Source organism: Cornus florida, unplaced genomic scaffold (genome assembly GCF_030987335.1).
Source record: "Cornus florida cultivar Cherokee Brave unplaced genomic scaffold, ASM3098733v1 CherokeeBrave_3.0.0_Hap2_Chr07, whole genome shotgun sequence".
Lineage (NCBI taxonomy): Eukaryota > Viridiplantae > Streptophyta > Magnoliopsida > Cornales > Cornaceae > Cornus > Cornus florida.
In genome coordinates this window covers 18,931,400-18,950,039 of record NW_026775577.1, presented here as the reverse complement: position 1 = coordinate 18,950,039, position 18,640 = coordinate 18,931,400, and the positions used below count along the sequence as shown (strand labels likewise).

Here is an 18,640-nt window from a genome sequence, read left to right as displayed (position 1 = left end):
TTGGAATCGTGTGTGTGTGTGTGTTTTTTTTTTTTTTTTAAGACTCATGTACATAATTTTCCCGGGAAACAAACGACTTGGCCTCAAGTCCGCCACTACTTCAAACGACATGCCGACCACACAATACATAAACGTAACTTCAAATTGCAACGTTAAAAAATCTTCTCTTCTTCGTTGTTACTCATATAAATGTCTGTTCTTATCCCTATATTTCTCTTCTCGAGCTCAATCTGGGGCTTCTTGGACTAGGGTTTTAGCTAATTTGGTGATTCGATGTCGTCTTCTTCATGTTTCACTGTACCGCATACAGTCAGAACAGGGGTGTTCAACCCAATCGGCGACAGATTTACTGTGCCTTCTAGAATTTATCATCACAGTAAGTTTTGAACTCTAATGTTTTCCTTAATTTATCTATTTATTGGATGATATGATGCTAATCTTCAACATCTCTCTATCTGTGCTTGAAGGAAGCAAATGCGAATTAAATAGGAGGAGTTTCGCTATGAGAGGAATTGTCGCTGCTGGAGCTTCAGTTATGGGTTCGACTTTGGTTGCTGAACCCACTCAAGGCCAGTCTCTCTCTCTATTTCTATATCTATATCTATATATATATATAGTGTGTGTGTGTTTGTGTTTATAGGGGCGCAGGCACATATATCACACTTAAGTGTTGTTTGATAACCTAGATAAACCAATTTGACTTAAGCACCACTTAAAATGAAGTAAAATTTTAGGTGACAGTAATTCACTTGATGAATGTTCAACACTTAAACACACACACACTATTATATATATATATATATATCTCAATTTTTAACTACCACCTAAAAACTTAATCACTTGAAATTCAGCTCTTAAATTTTTCAGGACTTAATTTTCGATTTTATGAAACAGCGCCTTAGTCATTATAGATAGTGTTACATGATATGGAAATAGGTTTGTCAATGTACTCTTGCTTATTTTTTGCTTAAAAATTGTGCGAAGTTGATGCATCAGGAAGTCTTAGTCTGGAAATGTATTTGGTTTCTTCAACACTTTCAACTGAAAATGGCATTCAAAAGGTTCAAATGGCTGTGGAAGCAATCAAAAGAGCACTGGAAATACTCATTAAATTGTTAAAAGAATTTGTTCCAATGTAGTTATGGGGGAATTATGAATATAATTTGCTAAGTTTATTAGATTGGTGTTACATAATTTTTTTTTTTTGTTTTTGTTAGAGGAGAATCATGAGTTCTGCATTTATTTGTGTACTTTAAGAAAAATTAGAATATGATGAAACAAGTTGATTCTATGGTTATTTAGGATTTAATTGATACTGCAGGCATTGATGTACAAATGGATTCAATATGATGGGGTTTTAGGCCGTTGTAGAATGATAAAATGTGACTTAGGATGGAGAGTCATTTCTATCATCTACTGTTCTCATTAGAGACAAAGATTCTGACATAAACTGAGGGTTCTTTAATTCTTTTATTTGAGAACTAATTGATATGGAAAACATTCTGCAATGAAAATATGGATGCAGCTCAATTACATAGCAGTTCACTACATGGTATATAACTGCTGTGCCTTTGCCAATATGTGTACGGTTCACAAGTCAATAAATTGATAATTTTAATTTTAATTTCTATAGGGTTTTTCTCATGCATATATTAGGCATTTAGTAATGTAACGGGACATTACCTGGATGTTCCTTCACTCAACGCGGGGTATGGGAGAATTAAACAAGAAACAGCCCTAACATTCGAACATAATCTGCACAAGGTGTTTGTTCTTATCCTCTAATCACTTTTTTTACATTTTATACCCAAACTTCTCACAATTGCTTGGTGCAATGACCCCTTATTACCCACATTGAGATCTGCAAAATATTTATATATGTCCACAAATCATTTATTTCTTTTTAAAACTGTTTTATCGAGATCTGAAATTCTGTGCCATTTTGAATTTCCTAGAATTATACAAATGCATTCGGTTTTTGTAGTTTTCTCTTTCAACTCTCATAATATTTTTGGATAGTGTATTCATTTTTTTACTTGTATTTTGCTTTTAGATTATATCTGAAGTTGATGTGCTTACATATGTAGATATCGGTTAAATTATACTCTTTAGGTTTGGAGAGATTACCATTCAAGACGGAGGGCTACAATTTCTGGACATGGCGAGGTCACAAAATACATTACGTAGAAGAAGGAGAAGGTTTTCCTATTGTGCTCATTCATGGCTTTGGTGCTTCTGCATTTCATTGGAGGTTTGCTGCTTTTCATCCATAAATCCAGTTTTCATCATATAAATTAACATGTAACAAGAACTTTCAGTGGACGGTTAGTGCATTTATTCTTGTAAAATTAGTGATTAAAAAGTTAAGAAAACTTATTTTCCATGACTTACTGTTCTGAATCATCTGGAAATAAGTAGATGATTCATTGCCTCCAATCTAGGCAGCTATAATTTTGCTGCAGAATTTGAGGGATTAGAGGATTTGTGACTGTATCATGTATAATATGCCTTTTTTTAGACTGAATTCACATAAATTTTATACTTCCACTGAAAATTTCAAGTTGGTGTTAAAAAATTTCTTTAATCGCATTGGAAAGATACAGCATTGTGCTCGAAAATTTTATGATGAGGTTTTTTCTCGTATTTATGTTTAGGTACAACATACCAGAATTGGCTAAAAACTATAAGGTTTATGCCATCGACTTATTAGGGTTTGGCTGGAGTGAGAAAGCAATTATTGAGTATGATGCCTTGGTGTGGAGAGACCAGGTCGTGGATTTCTTGAAAGAGATAGTGAAAAAACCTGCAGTTTTAGTTGGAAACAGGTAAAAGATGCATATTGATTTTACCTTCTTGTGTGATCAAGATTTATCTTTCCTTGGACTTTCCAAATTTTATTTGCATGGGTGATTGCCACCTATGTTACATGGACTTTTCAATAGTAGGTGAAGTACTGTGTCCAATGCATATTGCTCGGACTTTGGGTATGGAATATGTATACGACACTTTGGCTGGACATGCACCTAAAAACCATGTCCAGTAATTCAATTTTATTATATTATTGTTTCAAAATGAGTGAAATTCCAATATTGCACACTATGTTACATAAAGACATTATTTTACCTATAAAACAAAATAAAATTGTTAAATAAAATAATTATTAGCAGTGTCCATGTGTCTTTTTGTTTAGAGATTTGAAACATCCAACGCGTGGATATATACCCGCACCCAACTCACATACCCAAGTCCATGTAACATAGAATCATAGATTGCCACCAGAACAACTTAGACATCTATCTTTGAGGTTAAAGAAGTAAATTTGAGGACCCCCTTAGAGTCATTCAACTAAGCATTTACTTTTAATTTCGTCCTTTTTCTGGCAAATATACCTATTAAGTATGTAAGGATAATTGTGCATAAAGTTTTCAAATGTGTGAATATGCCGATAGACCACACTCCACAGTTTGGCTATCAATTCTTGCCACGTTTCCATGTCTAAGTATGACTAATGTTTTAAGTAGACTCCAATCTTGATGTATTCTCATACTAAATAGTTTGAATCCCCATGAAGAAGGGAAAATATAAACTTTAGCAGCATTTCTCAGTAGCTATAGTTACGAATATATGCTATTTCTGTCCATCTAATCAAATCGATGCCGATTATTATAATAGCATTCTTGTTAGAATTGGGACATCAAAGAACTCTGAGCCAATGTTTTTATGTTAACGAATATTATATATTTGTAATTAAAGGTGACAATGTAATTAAAATTAAATTTATGTAATGACAATTTCTATGGGTTTTGTTTGGGTTATTGAAGCCATAACTGAAACTAAAAAGTAACCAAATTCAGTTTCCACCAACTACCCCATTTTTATTCCATTATCCCGAGACATGCACCTTGTTTGAACTTTGAAGTAAGTGTGATATTATTCGCCTGAGGGATGGCTACATTAGTTGCACACCCCTTCTTACAATCTTAATCTTAAAAGTCCCTCTTCTGGACTACTCGAGATTTATAGCTTACATGCCTATAGAAACACTATTACGACCACTAGCAATATGGGTCTCTTAAATTGAAAGAAGATTATTTTGAAGAATAGGTCATATAGTGTTTCTTGTCCATAAAAGAATGGGGAAGAATAAGTTGTTAAATAAAATGGCTAGAATGAGTACTTCTTCTTCTTCTTCTTTTTTGGTCCATGATTAAAGTATGTTATTGCTTCAATTATGATCAAATTCTCTTTGCTGGGCTATAAATAATGCCAGCTAGTTTCTGTCTCATTTGAAAGTTTATGTTCCATTCAATTATTTTATATTAATAATGTTATTTTTTCAAGTGAGTGGTGTATCTCTATCCATTCACATGGACCCAGGTCCTCTTCCTAAAAGACACAATGCCAATATTTTTGCCCTGGTTCTATTAGAATATTCAAATGATCTTAGGTCTTAAAGCACATTCTTTCGGCGATTCTTTCATGCTAAATATCTCAGCCTGAAAAGCTAGGGTTTTAAAGCGACTAATCCTTTCCAGCCCCTAACATTCTCCTAGAGTTTCAATAACTACATTGCCGGGCTACTGCTGAGAAGTATATGAATGGAATTTATGTGCAACTAATATTATTCTGTAGGGGATAATCGAAACCACTAGTGGGGTGAATTTATAGTATCTTGCACTAGGAACCTCCAGGATTGATTGCTCTCACTATCAGCTTATCATTTGCTGATCAAAGATATTGCTGAAGGAAGCAGTTAAAATATTTTGAAGCCGGTTTGGCCTGTGATTATGTGGTGGTTGTCAAATAAGCAAGCACCTGAACCATACTCATATTCAAGTCAATAAAGCCTTACCCAAGGGATCTTGTTCAGCTATGGATACCCTATTCACTGCTGCACCTGTCTAGGTCCATGGTTTTTTAAAATTTTAGCCATTGGCTGACACATCTATTTCACCACCTCATTTTCTGTCCATCTGGTCTTCCCTTTTATTTGCAGCAGCATCAGTCTGATTACCAGCCTTTCCTGACAAAATCATTGGCCATTGATGCTTATGCCTGAGACTAAACCTTAGCTTTCTTTCACCTTTTCTACATTCTCCATATCATGTACATATATGACAATTTTACTTGCACATCAAAGTCGCCGTTTTATTTTCTATTTCACTTCAAAATAAGATTTCCAATTGCGTGCTATAGGGTGTTTAAGATTTTGACTCCTTTCTGAATATCTCCATTTTCATGTTGCTAATTATCTGTGTGTCCTGAGAGTTATTTTTGTGAAATTCTATATTATAATGATTTGAAATTGATGACCATGTTACCAATGATAATTTTCAGCCTTGGAGGATTTACTGCTTTGGCGGGTGCAGCAGGGCTGCCTGAGCAAGTTGTAGGAGTAGCACTACTAAACTCTGCAGGACAGTTTCAAAATGCAAACGCTGAAACCAATGAATCTGAAGAAACAGTCTTACAGAAGTTTATCCTGAAGCCATTGAAGGAAATTTTTCAGCGGGTAGTTCTTGGATTTTTGTTCTGGCAAGCAAAGCAACCATCTCGTATTGAATCTGTCTTGAAGAGTGTATGTCAATTCCTTCCTAATTCAATTTTATTTATTTATTTATTTTTCCCCCAAATAAACCCTCTTTTGGATTCCTGTAATCATCCCAGACCATGAGTATCGGGTAAGTCGGGGGTGGAGGTTCGATGCCCTCGAGAGCTGAACACAAAATGACCAGAGATGTCTACTCATCTACATGGGGGTACTTCCTAATCAAATTTGATTCTTCTTCTTCTTTTTTGAAAGCTTAGTAAGAATATGAGTGCAAAACCAATGTGCTGTTAGCCCAATGGTATTAACCTCTCCTCCCTCAAAGGGGAGGTGAGGCGTTCTAGCCCTGTAGTGGGCAATTTGTGAAGTGAGCGCGCGAGTACTTACCTAACCCAAAAAAAAAAAAAAAAGGACTTGCAAATAGTTTCTGTAAACACTACTAAAGATTTGTGGTCATCCTCTCTGCTGGGAAGAAGGATTCTTTGTGGATCTTCACCAGATGTACATGCACACTATAAATTGGGTTAAGGTGACTATCCTTGCTTCAAGAATCCTACACGTCAAACTTAGATGCTGATACTGCACTCTGTAGAAGCATCTTGGCAGTGTTTCTATTTGGATGATTGATTGAGGTTCTTTCATCCTTATATTGGTTCTCTATGATCTCATCATTCTTTGTGAATGATAAATAGGATAGCTTTTTTGTTGAGGAACCATTTTCCTTCTGGGAATTAACCGCAGCAAAGCTCTTCGAGTGGTGAATCATTAACCCTCCATGTGAAACATGCGATGCTACAGGGAGGGAGTTGGACTCTTCCCATCATACACCATCCTATTGTGAATTTAACATTTTATTGCATTTTTCAATGTTAATCTCCATGTCTTTGTACATGAGACAAGAGCATGCTTTTCTTTGTTGCAGGTTTATGTTAATAACGCCAATGTGGACGACTATCTTGTGGAATCAATAACAAGACCAGCTGCTGATCCGAATGCAGGAGAAGTTTATTACAGGTATGGGTGTAAGAGACCAAGCGATTTCATCCATTTGGATTTTAAATGAAAATTTAATTTTTCTCTAGAAACTTCACAGTTAGGAGGAGAATGCTATGGATGTGATGATTTAGTTTGAAGCATATCCATCCTCCTGATGGTATCATTATTTACAATATCAATCCTTTGAATGGTTATTGATCATTGGGAGTTGTTTTAGGAAGTCGCTGATTGGTTGAGCTAGATTGATACAACTAACAATGAACTCAATCTGAAAGTTAGTGGTTGGCATCAGCATTGTGTACACTAGTTTAAAACAGCATAGAATCTTTGGTATTTCGGCTAGTTTTCAAAACCTATTGTTGGTCCCGTTATACTTGTTATAGATCTATAGAGGAGATTGTTGTTTTTTTTGGCCTCTTTGAAGGCTTGAGGCGCTTCTTGGCCTTTTGTTTGTCTTTGGGTTTTGCTCCCCTTCCGAGCGCTTTCTTTATAAAATTTTACTTATCAAAAAAAAAAAAACTTGCTTGCCGGGACTGACTATAAACTTGATTTGCCCCTTTTTGTGTTTTCTAGTCAGCCCCTTAAACATGGTATGGGCAACGTGCTCCTTCAATGCTTTTCCATTTCTCTGTTCATGATTTTTGATGTTCTTCCTGTTTATCTGCAGACTAATGTCGCGGTTTATGTCGAATCAGACCAAGTACACATTAGATAGCCTCTTAAGCAAATTATCTTGCCCACTGTTGTTGCTTTGGGGCGACTTAGATCCTTGGGTGGGTCCTGCCAAGGCTATTCGAATCAAAGAGTTCTACCCAAACACGACCGTTGTTAACCTACAGGCCGGGCATTGTCCACATGATGAAGTCCCAGAGCTTGTCAATAATGCTTTAGTGGACTGGTTGTCGACTTTCACATCTAAATTCTCTCTTCAAGCACAGTGAACACACCCCAGTTCTACGCGCACACTGCTCACCTCTGCGTTAAGGTTTTACTTTTAACAAATTGTATACTCATAGATAAGAAGTTCGGTCATGACAAGAAAATTATTTGGCTGATGATGACTAGGAGGAAGTTTCATCATCCCACGTTGTATGAGGAACAATAATCATCTTTTTGAATGTGAAGCATTTGTTTTCACCTTTGATTGAGGTTTCGAAACTTGTGGTGCGTGTAGAACCGAGAAGGAAAATTTAAATCTCTAATGCAAAATTGAATTTGTATTTCTGATATCATGCATTGTGCTATAATGTAGTCATCAGCTCAAGATCCAAATTAGGGTAACTAAAATGCTCATTGCTGTCATTGGTTGACTTGTATCAACATAACTGCAAGAACTTGAGCTTATATTCATTCGTCTGGTTGAATGATTGAATCCCAAGAACTACAACACCAAGAAATTTGATCTCATATTCATTCATGGAGATCCAATCATATGAAATTTGGGTTACATTAAAGCAAGGTTGGAAGTGACTTCAGTTGCTCAGCTGACTTGGGTAGTTAAGACCCTTTGGTGAATTGAATTCTGCCAGCTGAAATTGCCTTGTTTCAAACGTCCTCTGATCTCATACTTTTCGCCCAAACTAATTTCTGCAATTAGCAAAAGATCCGATTTCAGTCTTTTATAATCACATCCCCTTTTCTTCACACCTCCAAACACATTGTTTTTATAGAAAGAATAATACTTTCACATTGTTAAAGACATACGTCATTAACTTGGAGTATGTGAGATTCAATTTGTTGGTGTAAATCATTTCATATGCTACCCAGTGAAGTGATATGAGCCATCCAAAACAATATAGTACCACAAATGATCTTAGCTCTCATTTTTACAACATAACCCTTGCTTTGCCATGTTAGTATTAAATGAGTGAATCAGGTGCAATAGAGCACAATAAGTTCTGTAATGCATAGGACGATTCACATGACTGACACTTGTAATCAGTAAATGATGTAAATTGTCTGATGCTGCAGACATACATAATACCTGTACTTCAAAGGATTCCGACTCAAAATTAATCATGTGGGGTCCACATACTGTTGGTGTAGTAAGGTACATATATCCAAAACATGCCCTGATATAAGAGAGCCTTGCTGCTACCGAGAACCGTCTGCATTGAAGGAAAAATATAAATCCATTTGTCCGTCACAAAGTTAATTGTCAACAATAAGACAAGTAAATTTCTTTGATGGAGTACGAGGAACATATTCGGCTCCAGAGATCCAAAATTATCCAATATTGGAATGCCACTTAGTACCTTATTCACAGCAACAAACAATATATATATATATAATACACACACAGCCACACATACATGAATATACAGAGAGAGATGTTGTCGATGGTGAACTTGGAAGTTACAGGACAGACGTGTCTTCATTGTTGGACATTCGCTGTTGAAAAGCTCATATCTTCTGGACAAACGGCATCGACATCGTCTTCACCAATGTCTCTACTTTGTAAACATCAATTCTTTAAATTTAAGAATGTTTGTCACCCTATATGCCCTTGTTCTCGTCATCATCAACATTCATGCACTTCGAGGCACAACTATACAGAACATCGAATACCTTCTTACCCATGTCTTCAAACTGCCCACCAAGTGTTTGATTCAATTTAGAGTCAGACTATGTGCTGATATTCGAATTTTGATTCGATTTATACTTTTTCCGAAGATTGATCATTGTTGGGAGAGATGGAGAATTCATTGAGAAATAGCAGAACATCTCGGCCTCAATCCTTGTTGTCGGCCTTGAAGCAGAGGCGGAGTGGGTATGAACCATCTGATACGGAGACTGAATGGAATGAGATCGAAACTCCATGGCACAACCCGAATAAAAGGAATGGAGATTTGGGTTTTGAAGGGCTGAAGATGTCTTTGGATGGAGACAGAAATGTCAGCCCTTTGAAGTCCACAAATATGGCTTTGGATGGAGACAGAAATGTCAGTCCTTTGAAACCCAGCTGGAGGCCTGCCAAGTTTGAACGTGAAGTTCGTTCTCCTACTGAGGCTGCAGCGACCCGCCTGGCTCGAAGGAGCCACAGTAAGTCCCCATACAAGCCAACTAGAGATGATGGTAATGTCCATTCACCTATACCCATTAGAAATGTTAGTCCCTTTTCGTCCAAACCAGGGTCTGATCGTAAAAATATCAGTCCCTTTTCAAAATCTGAGCGTCGGAGACCACATGTGTCTCCACATAAACCAGTGAGAGAGAATCATGTTTTGGATGACAAAGAGATTTTGGGTTCGAATAGAAAGCAAAACCACAGACAACCTAATAAACCTCTTGGTACTGAGGAAAAGGAAGGTCATTCCCAGCCTAATGAGATTAGTAAAGTGAGTGAGAAATTGAACTATAGCCATAGATCATTATCGGCTTCTAGACCGAAAGCAAGGGAAAAGGACCAGCAGATGAAAAAAGGGGATAGGGCACCCTCCCCATTGGCTAGGGGTGTGTCTCTGAAAGAGAGGGAAACTTCTCATACAAATGCTCCTTCAGTCGGTGAAATCAACGAAATGGTTGCTAACGCAAAGGTTGCTAGATTTCCAGTCACTGATCCTCCAACTTTTGAAAGCACAGACTCCATTTCACCAGGTGATATTTTCTTTTCTCGAACCTATGCACCCTTGACCATGCAGAAGATTATCTTTCCAAAAGATGGAGGTGGAGAAAACAGATTTAGCTCAAAGCCTAAAATGTTCACCGAAAGAGATTCTGCTCCGCCTCAAGGAAGCAAAGCAAGTGGCAGTTTTGATCATAATGCCCAAGGGATTTCTTCTAGCACTATTCTAACACAAACAACTACAGCCTCCAGCTTTGCTGTAAGCAGGCAGAGTATTGGTAGTAAGATGAGTGACGCTAGTGACAGGACGACTGGAAGCTCGAGAAAATTCACAGTCAACAGACAGAAGAGCCAAAAAGAAGCATGGTTTTCTTGCATCAGGAAGGGTTCTTGCAGGACCTCAAAATCCCCTGAAAAGAATAGAGATATCGATGAATCCTCATTTATTGAGAAGGCATTTGTGGTTGAAAACTTGAGACAATTCTGGGCTGACAAGTATCGACCTGGTTCATTGAATGGATTCACCTGCCACAAACCAGAAGCTCAACTACTCAAGCAACTTGTGAGTGACCTCATCCATGATTTCTCACTAAATTCAGTATTGAGCTCTTATTTTTCTTTGCATTCTGCAAATATTATCCTGTTAAATTCGTTGAGCTTAATGATTGCAGTTTTATGCTTTACATGTCTGTGGGTTTGGATGGAGACAAAAGTTCATAAGCAGTTTTAACATTATTGATCTATGGCTATAGTTTGATTTCTCACTCAATTCATTATAAGCAGTTCTTTTCCTATGTATAAATAGTTTATATATGATTTTTAAATCCATTGTCTTCTAGGTGGCCAGTGAAGTCTGCCCACACATTCTCCTCAAGGGACCTCCTGGTTCTGGTAAAAAAGCACTGTCAATGGCTTTTCTATGTGAGATCTTTGGAACTTCTGCTCGTAATGTATGTTTCTTGGTCATCTAATGCGATAATGTTGAAGAATTCTTCCCTTGAAATAATAACTTTTTGGATGCCTTACCATACTTCCGTAATTTGTTTTGGCAGATATCGCATGACCTAAGATACTTCCATATTCAGGTAAGGACTCTGACAGATTTATCAGCATATTTATGTCCCCATCAATGAAAGATCAAGATGATTTTATCAAAAGAACATGTCTGCTGAATTTGTCAAACCTCCAGATTGATTTCTATTAATATTAATAAATAGATGTGAACAATTATTTTACAAGGTTGTAGTATTTTGATTTAGGTTGTACTGAACTTAACATGCATCTTCCCAACTATATAGGGTCAGTTAAGTAATCCCTTTTCAGCATTTTTTTTTCTCTCTTCGACATTTTTTTCATAATGTAGTTGACCATCAAATATTATATTTTTCTCTGACAAGGACATCTTGTTTGCCTTTCCACTGCCCCTGTAGGGGTCAACTTTTCTCTTCCCGTATCTGCCAATATATGTTATTGCCTTCTTCAGTTTCCCTTACCTCTTCTTACTGTACAACCTTCACTTTGCACATAATAAAAACCATATCAGCAACTTATATTGCTCTGTAAACTCCCCAGAATCAGAATTCTGATATATATATATATATTCATTGGCAAGAAACTCATGCACCCATTTGCCCCTATGGGGACTCGAACCCTCACCATCCACTTTGGGAGGTAAAGGAGATACCACTAGGTTACAAGGCCCTTGGTAGAATTCTGATATTTGGTCGCAAGTAATAAAATCTGAAATATTCAGCATCGTTTTGATAATATGTATGCGTATTCAGACACATACCTTAATAAACTTAAAAATGTGGCACTAGTGTCCATGTCAAAAACAGCGAAGTGGCTCTTAATAAGAATTGTTTAGGACTGAGATGACAAGAGAGCAATTTGCGACATGAGTTCTGGGCCAACACACTTATGTCCTATTGTATCTGACATGGAGAAATAATGCTACGATTGCAATGTTCTTTTTACCAGGATAATACTCATTCTGATTGTAGAAGATTTTATGGTTGGGAACTTCCAATTGGAGCTACTACCAGAGAGAATACAAAAGCCTGAAATCTTTTCTGAGAAACTGTATTTGATTTTTTCCGCATAATTTGTTTCTTTCTCTGATCCATTTTATGTTTTCTTATGTTTCAATTTAGTTCTTCACATAAGTCTTGCTAGAGTTTCGTTATTAACCTAGTCAGGTGAAACAAAAAATCACTTGCTAATTGTTTCTAGTGATGGATTGGCTTCCAATTTGTTTTTAAACAAGTTTTGGGTTTTCATATAAGTGGAGCAACATTTTTGTCTGAAGATTGGTAACAGGATAGGAGACGATTGCTTTCCAGTATTGTGTATTGGTGAAAGAGAAAACTAGTGGAGGTCATTATGAATTTAATTTAAGGGCAATATGCCGAATTTTAAATGAATTTGCCTTTTATTACCCTGTCCATTCTATTTACAGGAAACAAGACCGATGCAAGTAGCTGTTCCAGTAGCCTTTAGTGCTCACCACGTTGAGCTGAATGTATACTTGGAACCTAATGCTAGATATGCAATAATGGGTTTAGTCAGAGAAATAAACAGCAACTATGCAGTTACCCCTGAAATCAGCAATGCTAATTTCAAGGCAGATTACAAAGGTTTATTTCTATTAAGAATGTTAGATTTCCTCTAAGAAGATCCAATCATGCAAATTTTACATGATTCCATCTTGTTAATTACAGTAATGGTTCTTTATGAGGTTGACAAAGCTGCAGAGAACATTCAGCACTTGATAAAATGGATCATGGACTGTTACAAAGATTCTTGTAAATTGATACTCTGCTGTGAAGATGATGTAGACATCCTTGAACCGGTGAAAAACCGCTGCAAAGTTATTAACGTTGATCCCCCCGTAACTCATGAAGTAAGTGTGTCAATCATTAATCTTGTAGTGTAGTTGTTTATTGGTTATGTCACATTCATTAAATTATACCATTATGCTATTGTTTCTTTACACTGCATGACCACGGAGCTAGGGAATTAAAGCATCTGGAATTCCAAGCTATCTAAAGTTGGTATGAACAGTAGCGTAACCACCACATACAATAGTAATTTCTTAGGGCCAATAATAATTTTTTTCCTTGGCAAGAAACTCAAGCACCCATTTGTCCTTTATGGGGACTTGAACCCCACCCATTCTATCAAAGGGACAGATTTTTATTTTCAGAGAATTATATTTGTTGGTGATCTGTTGTCCAGTCGAGGAGATGGCCATTTAATTGGGTTAACTAGAATGATTAGTTGATAATATATTTAGCACTGTCTATTTTGAAATCTGAAAATGTTTTTTATTTATTATTTATTATTTATTATATATATAAGTCTGAAAATGGTTATTCAACAGTAGTCACATCAAATGACTGTAGTCAGATGATCATGGTGGTGGCTACAGTAAATTAAGGTTACAAACTGGTATGATGAATGTTATCATGACTTCAACAAAGCTTTTACTGGAATCATGCTAATAATACCTAGAAAGACACTGAAAATTTTCAGTAAACTTTCTTGCTAGACACAAAAGTAAGTGAGAGTAGGTTATCTGTTTGGAACAATTAAGATTGTAATGGAAGAAGGAATATGTTCCCAATTCAATAGACGTTCCTTAGATGCTGCTCTTTTAATAAGTTCCTCTGTAGTTTCAAATGAATTAGGTATTAATGTTACACCGACTCTTCATTTCACCCGAGAGGTGAATAAGTAAAATTGGACACTTGGATGAATCTGACATCTAGATACACACATGCACTCAACACACACATTTAAATCTATGCATAGCTATCAACTTTAAAAGCACAATCCCAGTGAAAGGATCTGTTAAGTTGGTGATAATATGAATGATCAATTAATGCTTTCAGATTTCAATGTCATCTATGGTTAAGAACATGGTTGAGATTGATAACTTGATTTACTCTATAAAATAGATCTCAAAGAAGTAACAAGTCCCAAATATCAAATCTGCAAACACTATTTTCTATGAATCCATTACAACACCTTATTTTCTCTAATCATCCAATAAGGATTTAATAGGCTTGATGGTAGCTTTTTATTCAGTCTAAAAAGAGTTCTCCCTGATCCCCAGATTCTTGCAATTGGTACAGTAAATGCAGGTAGTCTATTTGGCGTTCCCGACTTAACCAAAATAAGGAATAACTGTATCACACTTTAAACAACATTTTAAAAGAAAGAAAAGGGTTGTAGGTATTTCATAATATATGTTCTGCTACTTTAAATAGCAATCCCTCTATCTCAGTATGGAATCTGTATTTCTGTAACGACATCGTATAACATATGGTATAAATATCATTGATTGTATTCCAATCTTGAAAGAAAAATATGGAATATCCAAAATGGAAACTCAACTATAGTCGGTCACTATAATGATATATATCTAGGAAGCAAGATACGGACACTGGACATGGGTACGACACGATATGGATACATCAATACAACAAATCTAAAAAAAAGTAGGACATGGATATGGCTTGGATACGTAAAAAATAATAATATATGTATATAAAATAAATCTTTTTGGTTATTTTATCCATATAATCATGAATAAAATCACTAATTTGGCTTCTTAAAAAAAAATTAATAATTAAAAAACCATCCCGCCATGTCATGAATGTGTTCAAAACGTGTCTAAGCCGTGTCCAACCAGAAAATAAAATCTTCAAATTCCAAGACACTTCTAGCCGTGTCCGAGTGTCCGATATTGCCACGGCACTCCAAGAGAAGTGTCCGATATTGCCACGGCACTCCAAGAGAAGTGTCCGCGCTTCCTAGATATATAATGGTCAAGAAACCTCTTGATGTTCAAATGGTATAGAATAAGGGACTGAGACTCACTGTTGCCACTGAAGAGTCTTCTCAGTGTCCTACTGCACTCTAAATTCTATAAATTCTCTTCTATTGTTTTTTAGTAAGTAATTTATCTCCTAATTCTTCTCCCTGGCCCCACCCCCTACCCCATATTTCTCAGGTCATGGAGGTTCTTATTCAGATAGCAAGGAAGGAAAACTTTGACATATCCATGAGCTTTGCTGATAGGATTGCTTCCAAGTCAAAGCAAAATCTAAGGAAAGCAATTATGGCTCTTGAAGCATGCAAAGCACACAAGTGAGATCTTAAACAACAGATATATTGTGTTTGTATATTTTATAAGTTTTTCTCTACTTACTTGGGTGTAATGCCCTCATAGCTATCCTTTTGTCGAAGACCAACCAATTCCACTTGGATGGGACGATGTTGTGGATGAACTTGCTGCTGACATCCTAGCTAATCCATTACCTAAGAGGTATTTCTTTAGCTATATATATATATATATAAAGTCTTGCCTTTGTCGATAACAGGTAACTTTTGGTACACTGAAGCTTCAGTTTCTGCTTACTGACCCCAGAAGTAAGATATATGTAATTACTAAAAAAAAAATGTGTTTGATAACTGAAAATGACAATATTGAAGTATTAACCTCTCAACGAGCTTTTGCTTATCTTGTGAACCTTGAGACTCGTTGGCATTCCACTGCAATAGATGACAAGTTGATCTAATGCAGTTCACTTGTGAACTGAAGGATAATCTCAAATACTAATTTTGGTCTCTTGCCTTGTTTTCTCCCTATCAAGAAGGTGACATAACTATAGGAATGCCTCATCTGGCAAACAACCAATTTCGTACAATGGAGATGTTTGGTGATCTAGCTGAACTTGTAGGTACCCAAGTAGTAAGTTGGACCTTCAGAGTATTTTGTGCATTACAAGTAACAGCTGGAAGGCCCAGCATCAAGCCTTATTGAGGAGCTTGTGCTTGTTAGAAATTTAGGATGTCGGAAATGACCAGGATATATGAACTATGATGAAAAACCATTGCACAAATATACAATATAATATAAATATATATTTTTCATGTGGCCAACCCATTCATTTGGGAAAAAGGCAAGGATGATGATGGTGATGTTTCTTAATGGACATTCCTGATTTGTTTGTTATGAAAATGAAATTTAACACTCCACATGTATGCTTTTATCAGATTATTTCTTATACGTGGAAAGATCCAAAAACTTCTTCTGGATTTTGTTCAACCCAAACTGATTCTCCAGGTAATGCATATTATAGTTTAATTAGAATGGTTCGCATAGTTAATTGCCAAAATTTTATTATTTAATGTAGTTATGTTTCCAACATGCAGAAGCTCGTTGAACAGTTTCTCAAGGGAGTTGAGGGCAGTTTGAAGAGAGAACTATATTATTGGCATGCTTATTATGTAAGTTTTTTTTTTTTTTCTTCTCCGGCCTCTTATCTTGTTTATGTTTTCTTGATGAGAAGGAGAGTAACTCAAGGTTCATCTGCAGGAAAAGAGACTCCCAACAGGAACAAGTGCTTTATTAAAATTAGAAGGTAATATAGAAAATTATTCAAGTATATCATTACTTTATGGGCACAATCACTCGCAATCTGAAAAAAAAAATGGAAGACATTCGAAGATAGATTAATTAACATGTTTGATTCAAATTATAAAGACGTTTACTAATTCCATTGCCTTGCACTGTTACAGAATTTGTGGCCAAGTTTATGAGCATATACAGGAAGAGTTCTTCCAACAATCGCCAGTGCTCATAGTTTTCACAGGGCGAACGCGGGATTTACACCCTATTGCCATGCATCTCCAAGATTTCTGTTGATATAGTGTGGCTGCAGCTGTTGGTGTTAAAAAACAAATCAGCAGGATGGTATGATATCTTTAGAGCCATCTAGTGGGTTAAAGCAATTTAGATCTCTCTCTCTCTAAGATTTTGTGCATGTGTACCCAGAATATACACATTACTATTCATGGATGATGATGATCATGTTGATGTTTGATTGCTGATATATGTCCAACTTTGGATTTTAAGCTTGAAAAGATCTCTCCCTCCAGAGGGTATATTTATCTATTATATCCATTTTCAGTGGGTCAGATTCAGCAGGAGTCTGATTATGAATACCCAAGTTCCAATTTATTTCCAATTGGATAGTACTAAGACATTTTTTTTACTATTATTTATTTTTATGTTTATTTTTTGAAAATGGTAAATTAAACACATTCATATTTTGTTATACCAGACTCGAACACTCAACCTCCCATATAAAAGTGATGACCAGCCCCAACTTTTTAATTGTTGTAGAAATTTGCTTGAGACATATAACAAATTTATAATAAAGCATATACACACACAGTATATATTAACAGGTAATCTAAAATTGTTTTAGTCTCTATTATTCACTACCTCTTCCTTCTAACAACCGCAAACACGTTTAAGCACTGTGACAAAACATGCTATATATAATCAGCATGTTACACGCAGACAACCACCCTCTCTATGGGATTTGAAGCTTTCATGTTGGAAATTAAAATTCATTTTCAACCATTCTTGAAAGCCATCATCTTCTAGCATTTCCCAAAATAATTCATCACTTTTTTCCAAATGAGTACTGCTACACTCGGCTGCTTCCTCTGCGGTATATAAAGCGTCGAGCCACTCGTAGAACTCTTGCTGCGGGTCTCCAATGGTAGCCCCCCACTTCCACTTTTCCCTCCGTCGAATTCCCCTGTACTCATTCTTCGTGTTCATGTTTGTGTTCGTGTTCGTCTCCTTCTCTCCCCCTCCAACAGCAATACTAGTAGTAGTTGGCGGGAAAAAGTTGCAGCTATTGTTGGTGTTACCCTCCTTCTCAACCCCTTCAATGGCAAAACTAGTAATAGTTGGCGGGAAAAAGTTGCAACCATTGTTGGTGTTACTCTCCTTTTCTCCCCCTTCAACGGGAATACTAGTAGCAACGGCAATACTAGTAGCGGTTGGCTGGAAAAGGTTGCAACCTAAACAACCGTTGATATTGCATAACTCACATAAGACATCATCAGGCAGCAACATGTGCATTTCCTGTTCCTTCTCTGACCATGTGGCGTCCTGACATCCTTGCAATTGGCCCATCATGACACAATCGCTGTCGTCGGTATCACAATAAATATAACAGACAGAAAAACATATACAAACAAAACGGGATTTACGTGATTTGGCAAATTGTCTCCACGGGCGAAGAACTACTAAATTTACTTTAAAAAAAAAAACTTGATTACACACTTTTTTTCCTTCTTACAATCTCAACTCCCTTTTCCTCTCTACAATTTTCTTCTAAATCTCTCGTACCCACCTCTATTTATAGAGTCTAAAAATCCAATTCCTTGCTAGACAAGTATTTTCAACTTGCTTATAAGGAGTTAACATATCAGTTTCAACTATAAAATAGCAGGTACAACTTCTTCTCAGTTTTTTTCAAGTCTTCTGGCTTCCAAAACCAATTAGGAAACTGTTTTTTCATGTTTCTAATAACTTACTGTCCAAGTTGAACCAGTTCAGCCCCATTTAAACCAGTTCAACTTTGGCAGTAGTCCAAAGCCAAAAAACTACACGTCCAGTTTGAACCAGTTTAATTTTGGCAGTGGCAAAGGTAAGTCAAAAT

General features: G+C 36.3%; 2 protein-coding genes across 3 annotated transcripts; both read left to right on the top strand.

Moving 5' to 3' along the window:
- Positions 1-173: 173 nt before the first annotated feature.
- Positions 174-7,685, top strand: LOC132266683 (pheophytinase, chloroplastic). Of its 2 annotated transcripts, XM_059767643.1 has the most exons (7): positions 175-376; positions 468-569; positions 2,113-2,251; positions 2,655-2,825; positions 5,338-5,578; positions 6,471-6,562; positions 7,212-7,685. In XM_059767643.1, exons 1-7 carry the CDS (start codon positions 274-276, stop codon positions 7,483-7,485), a joined length of 1,122 nt encoding a protein of 373 aa, XP_059623626.1. In that variant the 5' UTR covers positions 175-273; the 3' UTR covers positions 7,486-7,685. The 2 variants fall into 2 exon arrangements, with proteins under 2 accessions (XP_059623628.1, XP_059623626.1); XM_059767645.1 differs by lacking the exon at positions 2,655-2,825 and having other exon boundaries at positions 174-376.
- Positions 7,686-7,876: 191 nt separating this feature from the next.
- LOC132266682 (uncharacterized) lies at positions 7,877-17,139 on the top strand. Its single transcript, XM_059767642.1, has 11 exons — positions 7,877-10,671; positions 10,949-11,059; positions 11,162-11,194; positions 12,568-12,745; positions 12,830-13,011; positions 15,127-15,263; positions 15,346-15,441; positions 16,173-16,242; positions 16,332-16,406; positions 16,495-16,540; positions 16,698-17,139. Exons 1-11 carry the CDS (start codon positions 9,238-9,240, stop codon positions 16,760-16,762), a joined length of 2,427 nt encoding a protein of 808 aa, XP_059623625.1. The 5' UTR covers positions 7,877-9,237; the 3' UTR covers positions 16,763-17,139.
- Positions 17,140-18,640: the final 1,501 nt, after the last annotated feature.